Source organism: Choristoneura fumiferana, chromosome 22 (genome assembly GCF_025370935.1).
Source record: "Choristoneura fumiferana chromosome 22, NRCan_CFum_1, whole genome shotgun sequence".
NCBI classification, from domain to species: domain Eukaryota; kingdom Metazoa; phylum Arthropoda; class Insecta; order Lepidoptera; family Tortricidae; genus Choristoneura; species Choristoneura fumiferana.
The window spans coordinates 13,370,469-13,390,795 of NC_133493.1; the positions used below are offsets into that span (position 1 = coordinate 13,370,469).

At 37.7% G+C, this 20,327-nt stretch overlaps 1 protein-coding gene and 1 long non-coding RNA gene across 2 annotated transcripts in view; both read left to right on the forward strand.

Moving 5' to 3' along the window:
• Positions 1 to 20,327, forward strand: part of LOC141440537 (uncharacterized) — a 304,669-nt gene that overhangs the window by 68,443 nt on the left and 215,899 nt on the right. The gene's annotated exons all lie outside the window — the stretch shown is intronic.
• On the forward strand, positions 12,139 to 17,459 carry LOC141440363 (facilitated trehalose transporter Tret1-like). The gene is made up of 2 exons (XM_074104870.1): positions 12,139 to 12,322; positions 15,212 to 17,459. Exons 1-2 carry the CDS (start codon positions 12,170 to 12,172, stop codon positions 16,235 to 16,237), a joined length of 1,179 nt encoding a protein of 392 aa, XP_073960971.1. The 5' UTR covers positions 12,139 to 12,169; the 3' UTR covers positions 16,238 to 17,459.

Below are 20,327 nucleotides of genomic sequence, written 5' to 3' on the forward strand. Positions count from 1 at the left end.
TAGAGTTTTTCCAATAAACTTTAGCATTTACTTGAAATGAGCATTCTTGCGTTATACATTACATGAAAGCGATGATACATTACGGAATATAGCTCACAAAATAAACAGAAGCGTTTTAGGATACACCATCAGCCAAATAAGTGGTCTATCATTTTTTAAACAAGTTTTTTTTTTATTCGACTGGATGGCAAACGAGCAAGTGGGTCTCCTGATGGTAAGAGATCACCACCGCCCATAAACATCTGCAACACCAGCGGTATTGCAGATGCGTTGCCAACCTAGAGGCCTAAGATGGTATACCTCTAGTGCCAGTAATTTCACCGACTGTCTTGCTCTCCACGCCGAAACACAACAATGCAAGCACTGCTGCTTCATGGCAGGATTAGCGAGCAAGATGAACAAGTTCCTATCAAATGGATATGTCGCTAAAGTCGAACTTTCAAATTGACAAACACGTCCTTTTATTATTGTTTATGACATGCAAACAATGTGGCCCTCAACAAGTTGTTTAAATACAAAAGGGCCACAAGTAAAAAAAAAATGTTTTTTCAGTCGCAGTAATTGTATTTAAAATGCTATTTAACACGAGAGTGAAAGGGACGGTACGATACGAACTTCGATTTCCGAATTTCGTAGTTTATCAGCTCAACTCTTAGTGTACCCTCTCCTGCGCATACTAAACCTGCGCCGGGAGCATTTAACAATAAATCAAATTCTCCACTTACGCTATTATAGCAATTACCTGTAACGTCGTATAATACGTCGTAAAGCGTCGCGGAGGTCTGTTACCCTGTTTGAAGTACAGTGAGCTAAAATAGACGGAGACTTTGGTACAGTCGGCATAAACGGAGCTGCGGAGGGGCTCCTAAATATTTAAGTACGTATTGTCGATCAAACGTATTCAGATATTTTTGAACACCTTAGAGGACACTGTCAAAGGTGTCTAGACATTTTTTTTCGTTTCAGAGATAAAAACTATCTTATGTCCTTCTCCAGGACTCACATTATCAGTATACCGAATTTCATCTAAATCAGTGTAGCGGTTTAGACGTGATGAAGTGACAAACAAACAGGACTTACAAACTTTCACATTTATATAATTGTGAGATAATAATAATTAATTGAAAAAAATAAAATAAAAGGAAAACTGTGTATCATTGTAGGAGTATACTCTGGAATAACAGAATTGATATTTAAAATAATTTCCCTAATTAAATATTGCACTTACTTCTAATTAAAATAGGCTTGAAGTTTCCACGGTAAGCAAAGCAACGAGCAACAGCCACTAATAACTATGAGTACCTATGTAACAGCTACTTATAAAATATGAGTATGAGTATACAGCAGTTAATTATACTCTCCGCTACGTACTCAAAGTCTGCACTTTCATAATTGCAATAAAGTAGTTTTAATATTTGTTTTACATTTCCGTCGTAAAGTTAGGCATAAACAGATTTGTTCTAGGGTTTATGTGACAGTGAAAGTAGGAACGCGGATATGTACATAAATAAGATAATGTGTAAGATATTGAACGAGATGAAAGGCAGACAAAGAACCATAGAATATAAAAATAAGAATAAAACTAAAAAATCGTCACAATGATAAATTTAAATGCGATTTATAATTGCAATTTAATTTTTATTTATTTATTTTGTTTGTGGTATTTTGACTATAAATGGGATAGTTTGTAAATCTGTTTCTTAATATGTTTGTTACCTTATTACGCCTAAACCGCTGAAAATTAAGATGAAATTCAGTATAACAATATTTCGAGCTTCGGGGAAGGGCATAGGATAGTTGTTATCCCGGAAAAATACAAAATACAAAAAAAATACAAAATAATTTATTTGACCAAAAGAGATAACAGTATATACAACTTAGTAATCCGTCAGAGGCCAAACTAGGCTAAGCCTGTATCTTGGCCCTCTGCGAGTGCATGGTTTCCGCGGGTTAGCGATAAACGAATTGTACGCGGAGTCGCGGGTAACAGCTAGTTGCTAATAATTATATACTTTTCACACCTCTCCTTCAGAAAAGTAACTTTTCCTCCCTGACGAGAGGGAGCACAGTGCAACTTTTCTGTTCAAGGCTTTTCTAAGTGTTTTGCAAAATACCATTTTTTGAAGTTGATAATTGTAAAGCCACGCTATTTTCTATGCTGGTTGTTCTTTAATAATGTTTAGTTTTTTTTTTCAAGTTTCTTAATGCTCGGTGGGAAAAGTTGTATGAGCCACTCGGGAGCAAAATTATTTTCATCTTGGGCGTTAACACTTGAATCCCTCATTACGCTCAGCTTCTACTTTAGAACATTCTGGATTCAATTGTACGCCCTCACCGTAAATACATCATTTTGCTCCCTTGTGTGTGAGTCAATTAGTAATTACCTAACTGATCTATCATCAGACCATGGAAAACACATATTTGACCAAAATATACCTTAAAGATTTTGAAAAAACCATTTTTCTGAACCAGTGTTAGATTAATTACTTATTTTATTTGATATTTTGACTTAAAATGATGAAAATGGACGTCTTCTTGCTGATGATGATGATGATGATGAGAAGCAGCAAAGTTGATATAAGTAGAAGCGGAAGAAAACGTACACGGTGGCGTTTCTAATCATCCTATTGCTTCTGTAGACAATATAACTGATATACTGCATCCCATAATTAGATTTATTTAGTCGTTCGCTCAAATGTTTTGCGATGGCTGTCTCCCTCTGATGAAACTGTATTTTTACTGTAGAAACACTTGCAAACTGAACCTTGATACTGTGTATGAAATATTTTATGTAAGTATACTCGTATTTATTTACTAGCTTTTGCCCGCGGCTTCACCGGGTGGAATTCGATTATCGCGCGCTGTTCCCTCGGCTGTGCATTTTTCCGGGATAAATAGTAGCCTATGTTACTCTCTGGCCCATAAACTATCTCTATGCCAAAAATCACGTCGATCCGACGCTCCGATTCGACTTGAAAGGCGGACAAACACACACACACACACACACACACACACACACTTTCGCATTTATAATATTAGTATGGATGCAAGCTATAATAGCAAGTTTAAATTTAATACAGTACATTGTAATTTGGGATTTCACGCTTCTCCATTTTGATTCAGATGCCATTTATGGAAACACTTAAAATGCCACGGTCTTAAAAATAGTCGGTTCTGAAATTCTGACGTTTTCGGATTACTACTTAATTTATAAATTAAAATTTAAATGCCGTTGCCGAAGACTAAGTAACTTAATTATTACAAGCTTTTATTTAGTTTCACCTGTCCCGTAGTCTGTCTGTCTGTACTTGCAAGTCAAATTCGACCAACTTCCAGTAGTCTGATTGACTTGAAATTTGGCATCCTTTTGTAAATCACGTGACAATACAATAATCTAGTAGTGACATCCTGGTAGTCCAGCTAGGATCGTGTCCGCTGAACGGAACTCTTCAACGGTTAATAGCATCGACTTGAAATTTGGTACGCAAATGTAGTTTGGGTGACAATGCAAGTACAGGCAACAAAAAGTACTGTCAGCAAGAAAAGCTTGTATAAAAAATGTTTTTTTTTTGAACAAAAACTTATTTTCGATTTTGTATTCTTGTTTCGATTGCTAAATAGAGTCGAATGGAGATCTAGGAGAGTGTTTAATGACGACCGAGTCAAAGCCAATACCTTTATGTAAATAAAAGTAAGCCCTAACGTCCTAAATTTAGGACATACGTGAAAAACATACAAATACGATCAGACGACCAGATGGCCTAGTGGTTAGTGAACCTGACTACAAAGCTTGAGGTCCCGGGGTCGATTCCCGTGTCGGAGCAGATATTTGTATGAAAAATACGAATGTTTGTTCTCGGGTCTTGGGTGTTTAATATGTATTTAAGTATGTATCTATCTATATAATTATATTTATCCGTTGCTTAGTACCCATAACACAAGCTTTGCTAAGCTTACTTTGGGACTAGGTCAATTGGTGTGAATTGTCCCGTGATATTTATTTATTTATACGTGCAAATGTCAACTTTTACTGATTGGCGTTAAGTTTCAAATTTTAATAATCGACTCTCAAGAAAAAAGGTTAGGTATGACTGTCCTGATAGCCTGAAATCCTTGTTCACACATCGTTGTATAAACATTCGGATAAATTACAAACTACAACACAAAATTACAAACAAAACAAATTGGGGGAGAAAAGTCCTCGAGTGGCGACCACGAACCGGAAGACGAAGCGTTGGCAGGCCTCCAACCAGGTGGACTGACGACATCGTGAGAGTAGCGGGAAACCGGTGGATGCAAGTGGCGAGTTGTCGTTCATTGTGGCGTTCTAAGGGGGAGGCCTTTGTCCAGCAGCAGTGGACGTCTTCCGGCTGATGATGATGATGATGAAATTACAAACAGTACAAAAACTCAACGTTACTCAGCGTCGTAAATCATTTTATTCGAGGGAAATCATCCAGATTATTATCAGATCGAAAGCAGACACAAATAAACGCTGTAGACGCTTTACTACTTAAGACGGCGCGGTTTATGTATATCTGCATGCTGAGCCTATTTTAATCCTTAACATTCCATGCAATGAATGTTTATTTTTGATTATTTTTCATTCTAAGTCTTGGCCTATCGATCAAGAAAAGTGTCACACACAGTGTAAGCGTTCCTAATTTAGAAAGTTTTTAATTACAAAATATGTTAATTACGTGAGCTTTTTCGATGTTTGTCCAATATGCCACGTCAATTTCAGTTTTAAAGTTTAAAAGTTTGATCTATAACAATGATTGTGATGTTATATTGTGTATAAAAAAAAACAATTAGTCAAAAACTTAATTACCGTGTAGTTTCTACCAATAAACTGAGCCATTTATGGAAGTTAACGGAAGTCAAAATAAAAATGATGTATTTTTAATGCGAAACATAGACGCTCTGTTAAGTATAATAATTTTCCACACATTTTCGCACAGATATTTACATTGGTAAAATAAACTCGCCAGACGCAAAAAAAGTCAGACATCTATCCAGACTAAATTTAGTCGCCCCATTTTAATCTAATCGGCCCGCCTCATCGCTTGTGCGATTGATTTGATGCATTCCTGAATAAATGTTTACTGCTATATTTAGATATGAATGTGCAAGTATTTTTTGATTCAAATATACCTTTACTAGCTTTTTACTCATGGCTTCGCACGCGTAGAAATGGAATTGAAATTCCAGGATTTCGCAAAAGTTTCTTTAGGCTGCAGCTCCACTGAGGCGGAGACGAGCGGAGCAGAGAGGAGACTACGAGCGGAGAGAAGACTCGTATTTTGAACATGAAACTACCGTGAGACTCACTCATATTAAATGACATAGTAACGGATAACTCACGTCTTAAACCGAGTGACATGTTTCGGGCTTTTTCGTAGCCCATCTTCTCAGGAGCACGCCTCGGCGGCTGCCGCTCACTGCCGAAACATGTTGAGCTAAACTCGGTTTAAGACGTGAGTTATCCGTTACAATATCATTTAATAAGACTCGTATTAGTTGAATCCACATCTCGTCTCCGCCTCATTATCATCAGACGTGTAGGGATGTACACGTCTCCTCTCCGCTCCGCTCGTCTCCGCATCGTGAATTTTAACACGTTTGGTCGGCCCCAGTGACACAACGTCTGTGACTTTTTAGTTCTCACTCCTATGCCAGTGACACGTATTTGTGACTGCTGTGGGATACGCGCTATGCCTAGCGTAAGAGCTTAGTGCAGTTAGCTTTTATATCATATCGAAACAATTAGATTCAAAGAAAAAATAATTATGATTAACAAACATACAAACTGAAAATTGAAAATACAAACTGAAATATGCACAGAAAAACCAGAAAAATAAGACCAACACTGGGAATCGAACCCAGGTCCTCGGTATTCCGTACCGCGTGCTATACCGCTACACCACTGTTGGTCAACGGCACAGACACGAATTCCCCTATGCACCACATATCTCAACTTGTTTTTGTTTCTTATTTAGCCACTTAAGCAGTGACGCTAGCGACATCTATGCCGTAGCCCTCATCAAAAATACAAAAAGATTCCAAAAAAAACAATCTTAAACATTATGACTTTCAACAATTATGCGAGCCGATATGGACCCAAATTTTGGCAAGCAGGCATATGCTTAAATATTTGACTTTGCACATATGTATTCTTAACCTGCAGTCACTCCAGTAGCCACAAGCCATCACGTCTCTCATCAATTAGAACGAGCGATTGTTCTTACATTTTATTGTTTTGTTTTGTTTGACAAGCTCTTCGAGTATTTGGGTTAGCAGAAATATACGGTAGCTTTTTGTTTTCCGGCTATTTTAGCAGATTTGCTGGCGGCGGGAATGTGTAAATGAATTTGCTGGGACCACATTATTTTATTTTGGTACCGAATGCTTTGATACCAGTTCAATATACGGTATAATCCGGTCTTTATTTACTGTTCTGATTTTATTCGTTTATTGAATTCGGCGTTACTTTACAGAGGTCCATATCAATGAACTAAAAACAAATTACTTTGCTCACCCCCAACTTTAAGGTCGGTTACTTTGCGGAGCTCCATATCAATAGGCAAAGTACTTACTTAATTGGCTTTACCTCACTGACTTTATTCGTTCATCATCGTAATTTGAAATTTGTATTCTTATCAATGGAGTAACTTCTACTTTTCCCTCTCTTTCACCAGCCTTTTGACTTCTTCATTGTGATCCGGTGTCAACGTTCTCTATAATGTGACCTTCTTCCTATCCACCTGTAAATTTGTCTACTATCATAACGTATTATAATCGTATCAAGTTAGATGTCCTATTGTTTCCTCTTCTTTTCTCAAGAACTCTGAAGCAGCATCTCTTTTAGCCAACTGAACTCGTTTTTTTTTTCTGTCAACTTACCTTCTCCATTGTCCTCCAATACCACTTCAAAGCTTTTTTTTTCTCTTCTCAGTGGCTGCAATCAGAGTGGTAAAAGTGTCGGCAAGGTATCAATATAGTGCTCTCATAAGCCAAAAGGTGCTATCTAAAAAAAAAAAAACTTCCGAGTTATTTATACCTTGTGATGCAGAATGTCTTAAGCTACACAATGTTTTTTTTGAGATAGCGCCTTTTGGCTTAGAAGAGCAGATTTATGGACCATCAAGACGACTTTCTTGGCAAAATAGTGTGGTGGTTTCCTTTTGTCTTCCACGCCGCAGAGCTACAGTACACGGCCATAAAGATTGCACATCGGTATTTGGAAAGAGACTCTGCTAATTTCGGCTTCGTAGAGCGTTGTCACACACGACTTATGTGTCGTTTTTCAGTCGTTGTACAGGTGCAATAGAGTACGGACGCATTTAGATGAAAATATATAATAAAGTATACCTGTTTCTTTCTCAAACGCTTTTCTCTATGCAGCAAGTATGGCGGTACTGGCGTGTGACGTCACATGCCAGTATGTCTTTCTCTATCTAATCTTGAATTTCAAACCATTATAACTTTGTTATTTGTAAAGGTAGCTTAAAAATTGTGTGTCTATTCGATAACAGGCATTGTGAATTTTTAATTTATAAAACATATACAAAATAGTCAAATACCGTATTAAAAGGCATCTTTAGGAAAAAGTGGGAACTATCCTTTTTCTAGTAGTTGCAACAGCTCTCTATACGTAACAAAGATATCCGAAGTTGACATGTCATTAATTTAACGTAAACTAATTAAGTCCAGGTGCAGTATTTATTTGATACTAGCTGGCCCCGCAAACTTCGTTCTGCCTTAAAATCAATTTATATTGTGTTACCTTATTAGCCATGTACTTTTTTTTATAGTGAGGAATCAATGCGAGCACGCAAGCGAGGGAGCAAGCATGCATGCAAGCCAGTATGCAAGTAACCATGCACGCATGCGAGCATGCAAGCAAGCATGCAACCAAGTATGCAAGCAAGTATGTATGCAAGTAACAATGCATGCAAGCGAGCACGCAATGAAGCATGTATTCAAGCAAGCATGCAAGCAAGCATGCAAGCAAGCATGCAAGCAAGCATGCACGCTAGCGAACATGGAGGCATGTTACCAAGCATGCATGCAAGCAAGCTTGGAAGCAGGCATGCAAGCTTGGAAGCAGGCATGCAAGCATGCAAGCAAGCATGCAAGAAAGCATGCACGCTAGCGAACATGGAAGCATGTAACCAAGCAAGCATGCACGCTAGCGAACATGGAAGCATGTAACCAAGCATGCATGCAAGCAAGCATGCAAGCAAGCATGCACGCTAGCGAACATGGAAGCATGTAACCAATCATGCAAGCAGGCATGCAAGAATGCAAGCAAGCATGCAAGCATGCACGCTAGCGAACATGGAGGCATGTTACCAAGCATGCATGCAAGCAAGCATGCAAGAAAGCATGCACGCTAGCAAACATGGAAGCATGTAACCAAGCATGCAAGCAGGCATGCAAGAATGCAAGCAAGCATGCAAGCAAGCTTGGAAGCAGGCATGCAAGCATGCAAGCAAGCATGCAAGAAAGCATGCACGCTAGCGAATATGGAAGTATGTAACCAAGCATGCATGCAAGCAAGCATGCACGCTAGCGAACATGGAAGCATGTAACCAATCGTGCAAGCAGGCATGCAAGAATGCAAGCAAGCATGCAAGCAAGCATGCACGCTAGCGAACATGGAGGCATGTTACCAAGCATGCAAGCAGGCAAGCAAGCATGCAAGCAAGCATGCAAGAAAACATGCACGCTAGCGAACATGGAAGCATGTAACCAAGCATGCAAGCAAGCATGCAAGAATGCAAGCAAGCATGCACGCTAGCGAACATGGAAGCGTGTAACCAAGCTTGCATGCTAGCAAGAATGCAAGCCAGCATGCAAGAAAGCAAGCAAGCGAGTATGCAAGCAAGCAAGCAAGCATGCAAGCTGGCATGCAAGCAAGCATGCAAGAAAGCAAGCAAGCGAGTATGCAAGCAAGCAAGCAAGCATGCAAGCGAGCATGGAAGCAAGCAAGTCTACAGAAATCTAGGCTATCTACACTAAATATAATGATGTAGAAAACTTATCTGTTATAATTAAATTCTGGTGATGATGCCGCATATGATGAAATTATTAATTTTCACTACCTAATATATCAGAACAGATTTTTTTGGGTACTTTAAATATATATAATATATATATTAATTTCACCAATGGTATTAATTTCACTTTGCCATTTGCGCAACACAATCCAGCAGCTTCATTTTTGTACTGCAATGCCTTACAATATGGGCAAACTGAGTTCATAGATCCAATAGCAACGCATTGGTAGGCACTGTAGTCAATTGTAACATTGTAATTTAAAGCAGCTCGATTGAAACTTACAACATTATTAGCTGCATTCAGCTCATTACGCTCTGCACGGGTTTGTGCTATCCGAATCCTTTCAATTTCATTTCGCTCTTGACGTTGCTGGGCTGTTCGATTACTCTGATAATTAGCTTGGTTTGTAGCATTTCGAGTTCTTCGACCCAAATTGCTTCGCCCTCGTCTTAAAGGTGGCATGAGTCATCATGTCAGCCGAAAGACGTCCACTGCTGGACATAGGCCTCCCCAAGGCTCTCCACTCAGACCGGTCTTGTGCTTTCCGCATCCACCGCGATCCCGCGATCTTAACCAAGTCGTCGCTCCATCTTGTTGGAGGCCTACCGACAGCTCGTCTCCCGGTCCGCGGATGCGGTGGCATGAGTATAAATAGATTAAATCAAAACACAAAATAAATCAACCAGTCAATGTAAATTGAGGAACGTAAACAAATTTGTTTTTAAATAATTTATTGAATCAGGCGTTACTTTGCGGAGGTCCATATCAATGAACTAAAATAATTTCCTTGCTCACCCGCGACCTTACGATAGCTAAGCTTATGCAAAATATGCGTGTTCATGCAGTTCCTCCACCTCCACACTGTAAGAACACACACAAATCACACAAACCCATCCATCACCACCACCACACTACACTCGTAAGGTCGCGGGTGAGCAAGGAAATTATTTTAGTTCATTTAAATTTGTTTTTGTTATTATTTAGTAGTTAGTATTAAGGTACTCGTCATAAAACTCATTTACTCGGCAATCTTCGTTCCACTTTAAACCAAAAAAGTAGTGTACGAAAAAAAATGGAAGAAAACGTCCCTATTTCAGACACTATAGGTCCAAACATCTTCCAGCCAAGCAAGCAAGCATGCAAATGCAAAATAAGGGGGATTAATAAAACAAAACGCCTAAATAAAATTGAGTAGCAAACATTCGCATCACTCCGCATTTTACTAAAACCCACAGGTGATGCATTAATTACCGCACTTCCATACTCGCATTTTCTTTTTCCCAGCAATTTTTCCAGTTTTTCTCTTCATAAAAACCTTCCCTAGACTTTAACGATGATATGAAAAAAAAAATAGCTGAATTGGTCCAGCCGTTCTCGAGTTTTGCGCTTAGCAACACATTTTACGATTCATTTTTATTTATATAGATAGATAAAACGTCACTTAATAAATAAGATGATTGACGGACGTTCGCCAGTGTTCAGAAATCGTCGTGAACAGCCAGTTGTCTCAAAAATACAAACTGAGACATGGATGCACAAAAAAACCAGAAAAAGAGACCAGCACTGGGAATTGAACCCAGGTCCTCAGCAATCCGTGCTGCGTGCTATGACCGACACCACTGCTGGACAGGAATCTAGACACGAATTTTTCCTATGCATACATATCTCAGTTTGCTTATTTCTACTATGCTACTTAAGCAGCAGCACTAGCGACATCTAGTTCTGTGCATCCATGTCTCAGTCTGTATTTTCGTTATGGTTTCACGGAATACCCGTAAAAGTAACAAATTTGGAGTTGAAATAAAAAATACAAAAAGACTCCAAAAAACCAATCATAACCAATTGACTTTTTCCGAAGACCGATGTGCAACCATTATCGCTGGGTACAGTAGAGTCCGGAGTTTGTAGTTGGCAATAGAGAGCGCTGCCCACTCACACATCAGGTACCTTAGTCGGCTCTTACGACACCCACGGGACAAAATGGGTCCGTCCTATTCTAAAACCGGGCACGGCAGATATTAAAAGCTACCAATTTACTATTACTTCTTATAATGTCCAGATCTTAATTACTCTACGTCATTACTGAATATGAAAGTTAACCAACTGCACCTAAAACGTTGTTTCTCTGCCAAGTCAAACCGCCGGGCGCTAAACGCGGTAATAAAAACCAATGAGCCGGAAGGCGATTTAATAGTTGATAGTGGAAGGTAATGTGCGACAGAGAGGAGAAATATTGCCGCATGGCTTTTAGTGTGTATTCATTTTGTATGTAGTATGTACCTATATATTCCGGGATTTTACAAAATTTCCCTGGGAATTCCCCAAATTTATATCGTGGTCTTCATTTAGGTTGTGTTGAGAATAAATGTCCAAAATTTGAAGACTCGTAAACCCAGCGGTTGAAATTTCAAGATTTTACAATATTAGGATAAAAAGTAGCCTATGTGTTATTCCAGACGTCCAGCTACCTACATACCAAATTTCATGACTCTAAGCCTAGCGTTGTTATTTCGAGATTTTTATCCCTATTTCGTAGGAATATCGGGATAAAAAGTTTCCTATATTTTAATCCAGGTTTTAAACTATTTTTTTGCTAAATTTGATCCAAATCCGTCTAGCCGTTTTAGCGTGAAGGAGTAATAAACATACACACACACACACAACCTTTGCATTTATAACATTAGCAGGATGAGGTGCCTTATGAGAAACAGGCCGTGCAATCTGGAATAATCCATTATGGACGACTAGGAAAAGGAGGGCCCGGATAGTGCCGAACTATACCACAAACGGGACTTATCACGCTAAACACACGAGTAATAGTTTACCTCGACGTCTCGACCACATTACAGTGGGCGTCGTCTCGAGTAGACTGGTGTGGGGTGTCATGTCTACTTAGCAGCGTGAGTCCTTCGAGCTTCCCGCACTTTTTCCTTGACTGACCCTCGCCCTTTTCTCAACTTCAACTTTCTTGTTTTTGGCAACCGGTCGCTTTAGGTTACCAACCACTACTGTCAATGACTCCTGACTTCTCTAAAAACCGCTCTTAAAGTATTGCTATCTCTTGTCCACAGGTGCCCTTGTGGGTGGTATTTTGGGAGGTCTGGCCATGCGTCTGGGCCGGCGGACCATTCTGCTGGTCGCGGCACTGCCTTACACGCTCACGTGGCTCGCCACAGCTTTGTCCACCAGCGTGGACATGATATCAGCCACATCCTTCTGCGGCGGGATGCTCGTCTGCTGTATAACTATGATAACGCAGGTAAAACTTTAAGTTAAATTACGAGGTATTCAAATGAATGTCTAACATCTGGTAAGTTCTCGAGTGGAGACCAAGGATCGGCAAGCGCAGCGTAGGGCGTCCACCAACGACATGGACGGATGATGTAGTTAAAGTCGCGGGTTCATGGTGGATGCAAGCCGCATCCAACCGAGGCAACTGGAGTTCTGAGGCCTATATCAGGCATATGCAACAGTGGACGTCCTACGGCTGATATGAGGATGATGATGATGATCTGGTAGCAAGGTTCGAGGCACATCAGTGTATTGTGCTGGTAGTGATATTTGGGTTTGTGTGATTTGTATGTGTTCGTACGGTGTGGAGAGATGCTGCATGAACGCAATTTTTTGCATAATATACGACTGTTTTCAGTTCATTATATGGACCTCCGCAAAGTAACCTGTCCATTGATCAAGTTATAAAATAGACATACATAGTGAAACAACTTCAATACAATGTTAAAGCAAGGTATGCAAATATTTTTTGTCGGCTACGGAACACTATTCTTGAAGGGTTTTTCAGCCGAAGCACCTGTAGATCAGAGTTTTCAACTAGTGTGTCACCAGTGATGACATAATGTTATGGCTTTCAGACATTGTTCTGTAACAAAAACAATACAGTTAATAGGTATGGCATAGACAACAGTACTATCACCATTGACACTTATCTTACGCCAGTTCTCAACACTCATAGCTATTGTCGATCAATCATTATCATTCAACATTACCCCGCTGTCATTGTGTGCCGTGGAAATGATTCTCATAAATTATAACAAAAGATCATTATTAGAAACTGTTATGTCTGCAAAAAGTATGTGAGACAAACGGATGCCACGAAAGGTTAATGATTTATGAATCTCTCATTCATTTCGTGTTATAATTTTATTTGTTATGGACGTCGTCTTACTAACATTATAAACTACTAGCTTTTGCCCGCGACTTCGTCCGCGTGGAATAGTAACTTTGGAAAGTATTTAATTTATTTAGGGTACCTATTCTGCCCGCCCGTCCGTCTGTCTGTCAAGACCCTTTATCCCGTAAACGTGCGGAGTATTTATCGAGTTGAAATTAAAACTCTAATCTCAAAAAAAGTTATAGGGTACTTTCGGCTGTCCTAGAAACTTGAAATTTTGTATAAAGGAAGCTCTTATAGCAAATTTTATTCCCTTTATAGCAAAATAAGTCAGAAAAATCTGAAAAATCATAATTTTTCATGTCTGACTGTCTATGTTAATAAGCCATGTAAAATGACCCCACATTGCGTACATTTTGCTTATGAGCTTGGTTCTGCTAACACTTGATATTCATAAATACCTATGCACGGAACCCTTGACGCGCGAGTTCGAGTCGATTTTAACCGGTTTTAAGAAGAAGAAGAATTAAAAAAAAACGCTCGAACAATTATTTATCTCTTATCACGTGCCCAAATACCAAGTTTCATAAAGAAACATCGATTTATCTTCGATAATGACGACCTTCCATATGAGCTTTCATCCCCTATTTCATCCCCTCACAGGTCGAATTTTCAAAAAAGCTAAAACACATACCGACTTATTTCTTATTATGTGCCTAAATGCCAACTTTCATGGTTTTATTTCCAACAGCGACGAACTTCCACCATATAAACTTTCACCCCCTATTTCAACCCCTTAAAGCCTTTTTTTCGCAATAAAAGATAGCCTATGTTCTTTCCCATGGTCTATTCTATCTCTGTACCAATTTCATCCAAATCGGTTCAGCGGTTTTTGCGTGAAAGCGTAACAGACAGACAGACAGACAGACAGACAGACAGACAGACAGAGTTACTTTCGCATTTATAATATTAGTATGGACTTAGACTCTGGCCAGCGAAAGCTGTCCACGATAAACCGCGGCAAATTTAAAAAATATGAGGCTGACAACACTTGCTATTTACTGATTAAACGATGTTAAAATACCACAAACGGGACTTATCACGCTAATACACAAGAGTAACCACACAAACACTCGAAACACACGAGTGTGTTTCGGCGTGATAGACTTATCACGCTGTGGTATTTTGACTATGAGTGAAAATCACGAAACATTTGATTAAACGATGTTGGTACTTAGAAATTATTTAAACTTTCCAGATATTAAATTATAATCGGGACTCTTCAAGCTGCATCAAAATTCATGTAGTAATGTGTGAAAGGTGATGATGCACTTAGGAGTCCCTTGATAAAAAATACTGTTCTTAGGTGTACCTAAAGTACCTAAGTACTTAAATTTTCTAGAATGCTTGAAACTTTATCACATTTGGATCACACACATGGACAATCACAAATTAAGATTAATAAAAAGATAGTTTGATAAAAAGGAATTCTCGAAGATAGTTATAATTATTATAGTTATTATCCTTGATAATCAATCAGCTTACGCAGTGTCTGTGACAGATACAATATCGTTCAAAGGACCAAAACACTGATATTCTGCCGCATTTAAACACGTAGTTACCTCAAGAGTGTAATATTCAAATTAAAATTTGCTACATTTAACGCAAATTAAATGGAAGCCGTCCATATTATTGTTTTCAATGCGACACATTTATGTAAAACACTTTGTATCCGCAAAGTTCGTTCGTTAGGTGAAATATATTTTTTCGAACTGTTAAATTACCAAGACATTTAGCAACAGCAGTTATAATAATAATTATATCGACTTAAAGGATGTATCGACCAAGAAAGAAATCCCACCTGTATTTTATTTATATACCAAAATAACACTAACTTCAACTACTAACCCCGTGATCAACGATCAAATATTGCTGTCCTTTCGATGTCTTCATAATCGGTTTTGACTGTTTTAAACTTTGCTTCAATACAATTTTAAAATTTATTTATATTGTCCTCAGGTATACATCACAGAGATAGCAGTTCCAGATATCCGAGGTTGTCTTAGCTCCGTGCTAAAAATCCTGAGCCAAATAGGCATCCTCATCTCCTACTCTTTGGGAGCTTACTTAGACTGGCAGCAGCTAGCTTTAGTAGTAGCTGCAGCACCAGTCTTACTCTTCTTCGCTCTGCTGTTCATACCTGAAACTCCCTCTTCTCTGCTGTTAAGAGGGAAGGAAGAAGAAGCGTCCGACGCGTTGCAATGGCTGAGAGGTCCTGATGCAGACATTGGACAGGAACTAGCTACCATCAGGACGAACATACTGGCCAGCAAAAGATGCCATGACAGTGGAAGATTAAAGGCTTTACTATCAAAGAGACTAACACGGCCAGTTTTAATAACCTGTGGCCTTATGTTCTTCCAAAGGTTCACTGGCGCTCACGTCTTCAATTTCTACGCAGTTCCCATGTTCAAAAAGACTTTTAGGATGATGAACCCGCACGGAGGAGCTATAGCTACCAGCGTGGTCCAACTCCTCGCTTCATGTCTATCAGGGATGCTTATAGACAACGTAGGGAGATTACCCCTTCTTCTAATAAGTGGAGTGATGATGTCCATTGCACTGGCTGGCTTTGGTTCGTACGCGTATTACGAAGAAGTAATAAGAAATTCTACAGAGTTCACCCATGAGATATCGGGCTCATACGATTGGATTCCACTTTTATGTGTGTTGACTTTTACCATTGCATTTTCTTTAGGAATCAGTCCAATATCTTCGCTATTGATAGGGGAGTTGTTTCCTTTAGAATATAGGAGTACGGGTAGTGCTCTGGCAACAAGTTTCAGTCATCTTTGTGGTTTTATTAATGTTAAAACAGCAGCAGATTTCCAAGAACACATAGGCTTGTACGGCCTCTTTTGGTTGTACGCCGGTATATCGGTTCTTTGCTTGTTGTTTGTTATTTTTTTCGTTCCGGAAACGAAAGGGCGTGAAATCGACGAAATGGACCCGAAATATGTCGAATCGCTTTGTATTAATCGATAGTATACGACTAACGCTTTGATTCACAAAGAATATGGTCGGTGCTCTGAATTTAGAACAGTCTTTCCGATAAGTAGTCACTGGTTTGAGTTAGTCTATGTATGCGTTCCCAATGAAATAAGGATGCATGTAGTGATAAACTAGATTTTTTTTTAATTAAACTGTGATTGGGACTAATCATTTAAATTTTCTGTGACTTTCTTTTGTAAAAGGTTCAGTAGTTTTGGTAAGAATCGTTTAAAAAATATTGAAATATACAGTAAAACATTTTCTAAAATTACACGGACTGAATTCTTTGTGATATGCCGTGTGGTTAAGTATTGTATTTATAACAAATCGGCTACTAGATAAGTTAACTAGCAGATAAGAGATTATCTTTCAAATAACCACCCAGTCTTCCATGAATGCAGACAGTAAGTTATGGTCAAGTTAAATTCCGTAAATTTACCATTTTTGAAATCTTAAAAGACCTTACCTCACTTAAAAAGGTTTATTTTCAATTTTGAGAAATTTCTTGCAATATTTGCTAAGGTCAGTTATTCCAAGCATGTTTTTGTATACTTATTTCCTATTATAGACAATAGCATTGGTAATCCGTGAACTTCAATTTGTAGGTTATTGGTTTTCAAAACCAATTTCGAAAACCATGATTATCTAAGTACTCGTTATTACAACAATTGTGAACAAGCAAATTTCACTGATTATCAATTGCTAAAGTAACTACTAGGTATGTATTTTTCTTGGTTTGCTATCATGTGGAAAGTACAACCGGGTTTTAATTTCAAGTTAATCAGACCATTAGATTGTCATTTATTTGGCTTTCATTATAAGTAACATTATGAAATCAAATCAAATCAAAAAAAAAATCGAATCGGACGCAGTTTCTTTAGGACAGAAACATACCAATCTTGAAATCATTTCATTCAAAAATTGCAAGTAGCTTGTTATCTTTACCTTTGAAACTGTATCGATATAGATCAGTGCCTTTTTTGTAATTCGTATATTTTATGACATATTTACATCTGCATTCGGGTATTAGTTCAGTATTATTGTTATAATTGTATTTAGATGCCATTTTGTGCCTTTGTACAAAGTTCCTCGTAACAAGACTTCGCATTCGTGGAGATTATCTAAGCGAGTGTTTGTAGTATTATTAAGATTGGTTTTTAGAATCTTTTTGTATTTTTTATTTCAATTCCAAATTTTTACTTTTACGGTCATCCCGTAAAACCGAAATTGAAAATACAACTGAAACATAGATGCACAGAAAAAACAGAAAAATAAGACCATCACTGGGAATCGAACCCAGGTCCTCGGTAATCCGTACCGCGTGCTATACCGCTACACTACTGATGGTCAACGGTACCGACACGAATTTCCCTATGCACCTAATATCTCAGCTTGTGTTTCTTACTTAGTCACTTAAGCAGCGAAGTAAGCGACGCTTATGTTGTCGCTGTTGTAGTATTATGTTTGATATGGCTTAACAAGTGGCTCGAGCGATGCACAAAAATATGTCTACATTAATTCTGAGTGGAGGCTTGGATCGAGCAGTGGGACGTATAAGTATGTAGGCTGGGATGATTTAAGTAGAATATAGAATGATCACGAGCCAGTTGCAAAAGCCAAGGTAATAGATCTGAGGACTGTGTTTTCATTTCATACTATTAAATATAGTATTAACGTGTAAATTACTGTAGATAGTAGCTTTAGTCGGGTTAAAATTTGTTATGACGGGTATGAAAGTAGCAAGAAAGAAAGAAGTGTTTTTAGGGCCTATGAAAATTTAACTATTACAATTTGAAACGTATTAAAAATGTATACAATACACACTGCGATGCGGAATCAAGTCCAGTTTAGACTTGCAAGCAGAATGGTGCAAGTGTTACATTGCGAAGTCGTGAAGGGAACGAGTTTGATGGTGGTCAATTGACAACAGCAATGTGATGTTACTACAGATCTTAAGTGGGCTTTAGAGAGACATTCAGAATGTTATTTAACAAGATTTTAGTTAACTGATATGCATAATCAGCTGCAGAGAAACGTGACTACACTGCGGTACACTAATAATATATCGAAGGGGGCTCACCTTCCTATGCAGCTGACTGTACTTCAATAAAGTGGTGTTGAATCTATCAATTAATTAATCGACATTCTGTATGTTTAGAGATTTAGCAAAACACAATTTTATAATACGTTATTTAGTTAAATTGAAAAGGTTTTAGTGAAAAGACAAGCAGTGAAATTCAACCATGATGAGGTTTTTCTATGGTTTTTTTTTCGATATTTCGATTTTTGTTGATCACATAATGTGAATTGATATTTTTAACAAATTTTATGCATTTATTTTGAGCCAGTGTCTTATTCACAAAATGTATTCCTATTGTAGATAAATTTCAAAATACGTTATAAAGTATTTATGTTGTGATTAGTTTATATTTTGGCTTATGTTGTCGTTTTTTACGAAGACAACAAATCTTTACTTTATTCGATAACAATAAATATTTTGTTACAACAATGAAATTATTTGAAACTATGTTTGCATTGTAAACACGACGACATAGGCTAAAGGTACAGTAGTATGATGTTATATTTATAATTATTAAGTATACAATTTTAAAACAAGTGAAATGTTACAAAGATGGATAAGATAATGATTGGAATAGATAGTACAATTCAAGTTTACCCTCTGACATTCTGAATTAACATACTTAGCTTAGGCCACATACACTCGTAAAGTGGGAAATCATACCTACTTACAATATTTTTTGATTTTACTACAATTTTCATGTAATATTTTCTCTCAAAAATATTTGAATTTAACACAAAAATAATACAAAATGACAGTCTATTTCAATCATTGTCAAATGAAGGTTCTATCACACATAGAATCGGTGCTAAACGGTGCCTTGCATTTTGCAATTTATGTTTAAAATAAAAATATACGTAGCGAAACTTGTACATAATATTATAGGAATGTAAATACGTAAAATATTTATATAAATGTTTATACACATGTGTTGCCATCGTACATTGTTCAATAGGTACCTATTATATTAATAATTTGTACTTAAACCTTCGAATTTAAGAATGTGTTACAAATTTGAAATAAATTTCGTGAACCTTGATTTTTTAATTTTTTATATTGGCAAGCACCTTAGAGTTTCGAAAATCCCTTTTCAGTATGCCTCTATCTTCCTCATGGAAGACGTTCGTTAAACTTTAATTATCTAGTCAGTCCATCTTTCTTCTAAGTCGCTACACTCTGACTGAGTGGTCAGTGCCGGTTTTAGCAGCAAAATGGAGCAGAAAGTCAAAAAATACAACATGACCCGAAATTACAAACAAAATAATTATTTAAGTACTTCAAGATGTCACTCAAAACACGAGCTTACTAACGGTAATTTTTTTTATAATTTCCCAAACCAACAAAGCAAAAAAAATCACCCAAGCAAGAGAAAACCACTTCAATATGTCTTATACTTATAATATGTATTAACATCCGGAAAAATAAATTAAATGGAATCTAACGAGCAAAATAGGAAAATGATGACATCACAACAATGCCCCGGAAATGACGGTCACCGTTGTCATCTGATTGCATTCTATGGGGGGTCACGGTGTAGTTAACAGAAGTACAGTCACTAGCAAACTAACACAACAAATTCATTTTCTTTGACTGTACCCCAAATAGACATACCTAGCATGATTAGCAGGATTTCGGCCGTCTTGCAGGAAAAAATAAATCTAGATTTAGTAGTGTAGCATAGTAAAAGACAAACCAATAGATATTTGGTTTTAATTAGCTTGAATCCGACATACGATATTGAAAAGATACATATGACAACTTGACAGTAGACATAAAAAGGCATCGACAATAATTTAGGCCAGCACTAGTAAGGAGGTTTATATATCAAGTAGTTAAAGCTGGCTTAAGCTTGAAAGTTCCATACAATTTGACACTACTAAACTGAGCTTAACGCAAACTCGAGATATATGTGTTTCCAGCAAGTAGCCAAGAGAGTCGTTACTTTAAAACTATACGGAAAATCTATAAACCTAATTATTGATATTTGATCTCAATGAATATGTA

Coding starts and splice junctions, on each gene's coding strand:
- LOC141440363 (XM_074104870.1), top strand. CDS start 12,170: ATGCGTCTGGGCCGGCGGACCATTCTGCTGGTCGCGGCACTGCCTTAC. Junction 12,323..15,211: donor GTATAACTATGATAACGCAG/GTAAAACTTTAA, acceptor TATTGTCCTCAG/GTATACATCACAGAGATAGC.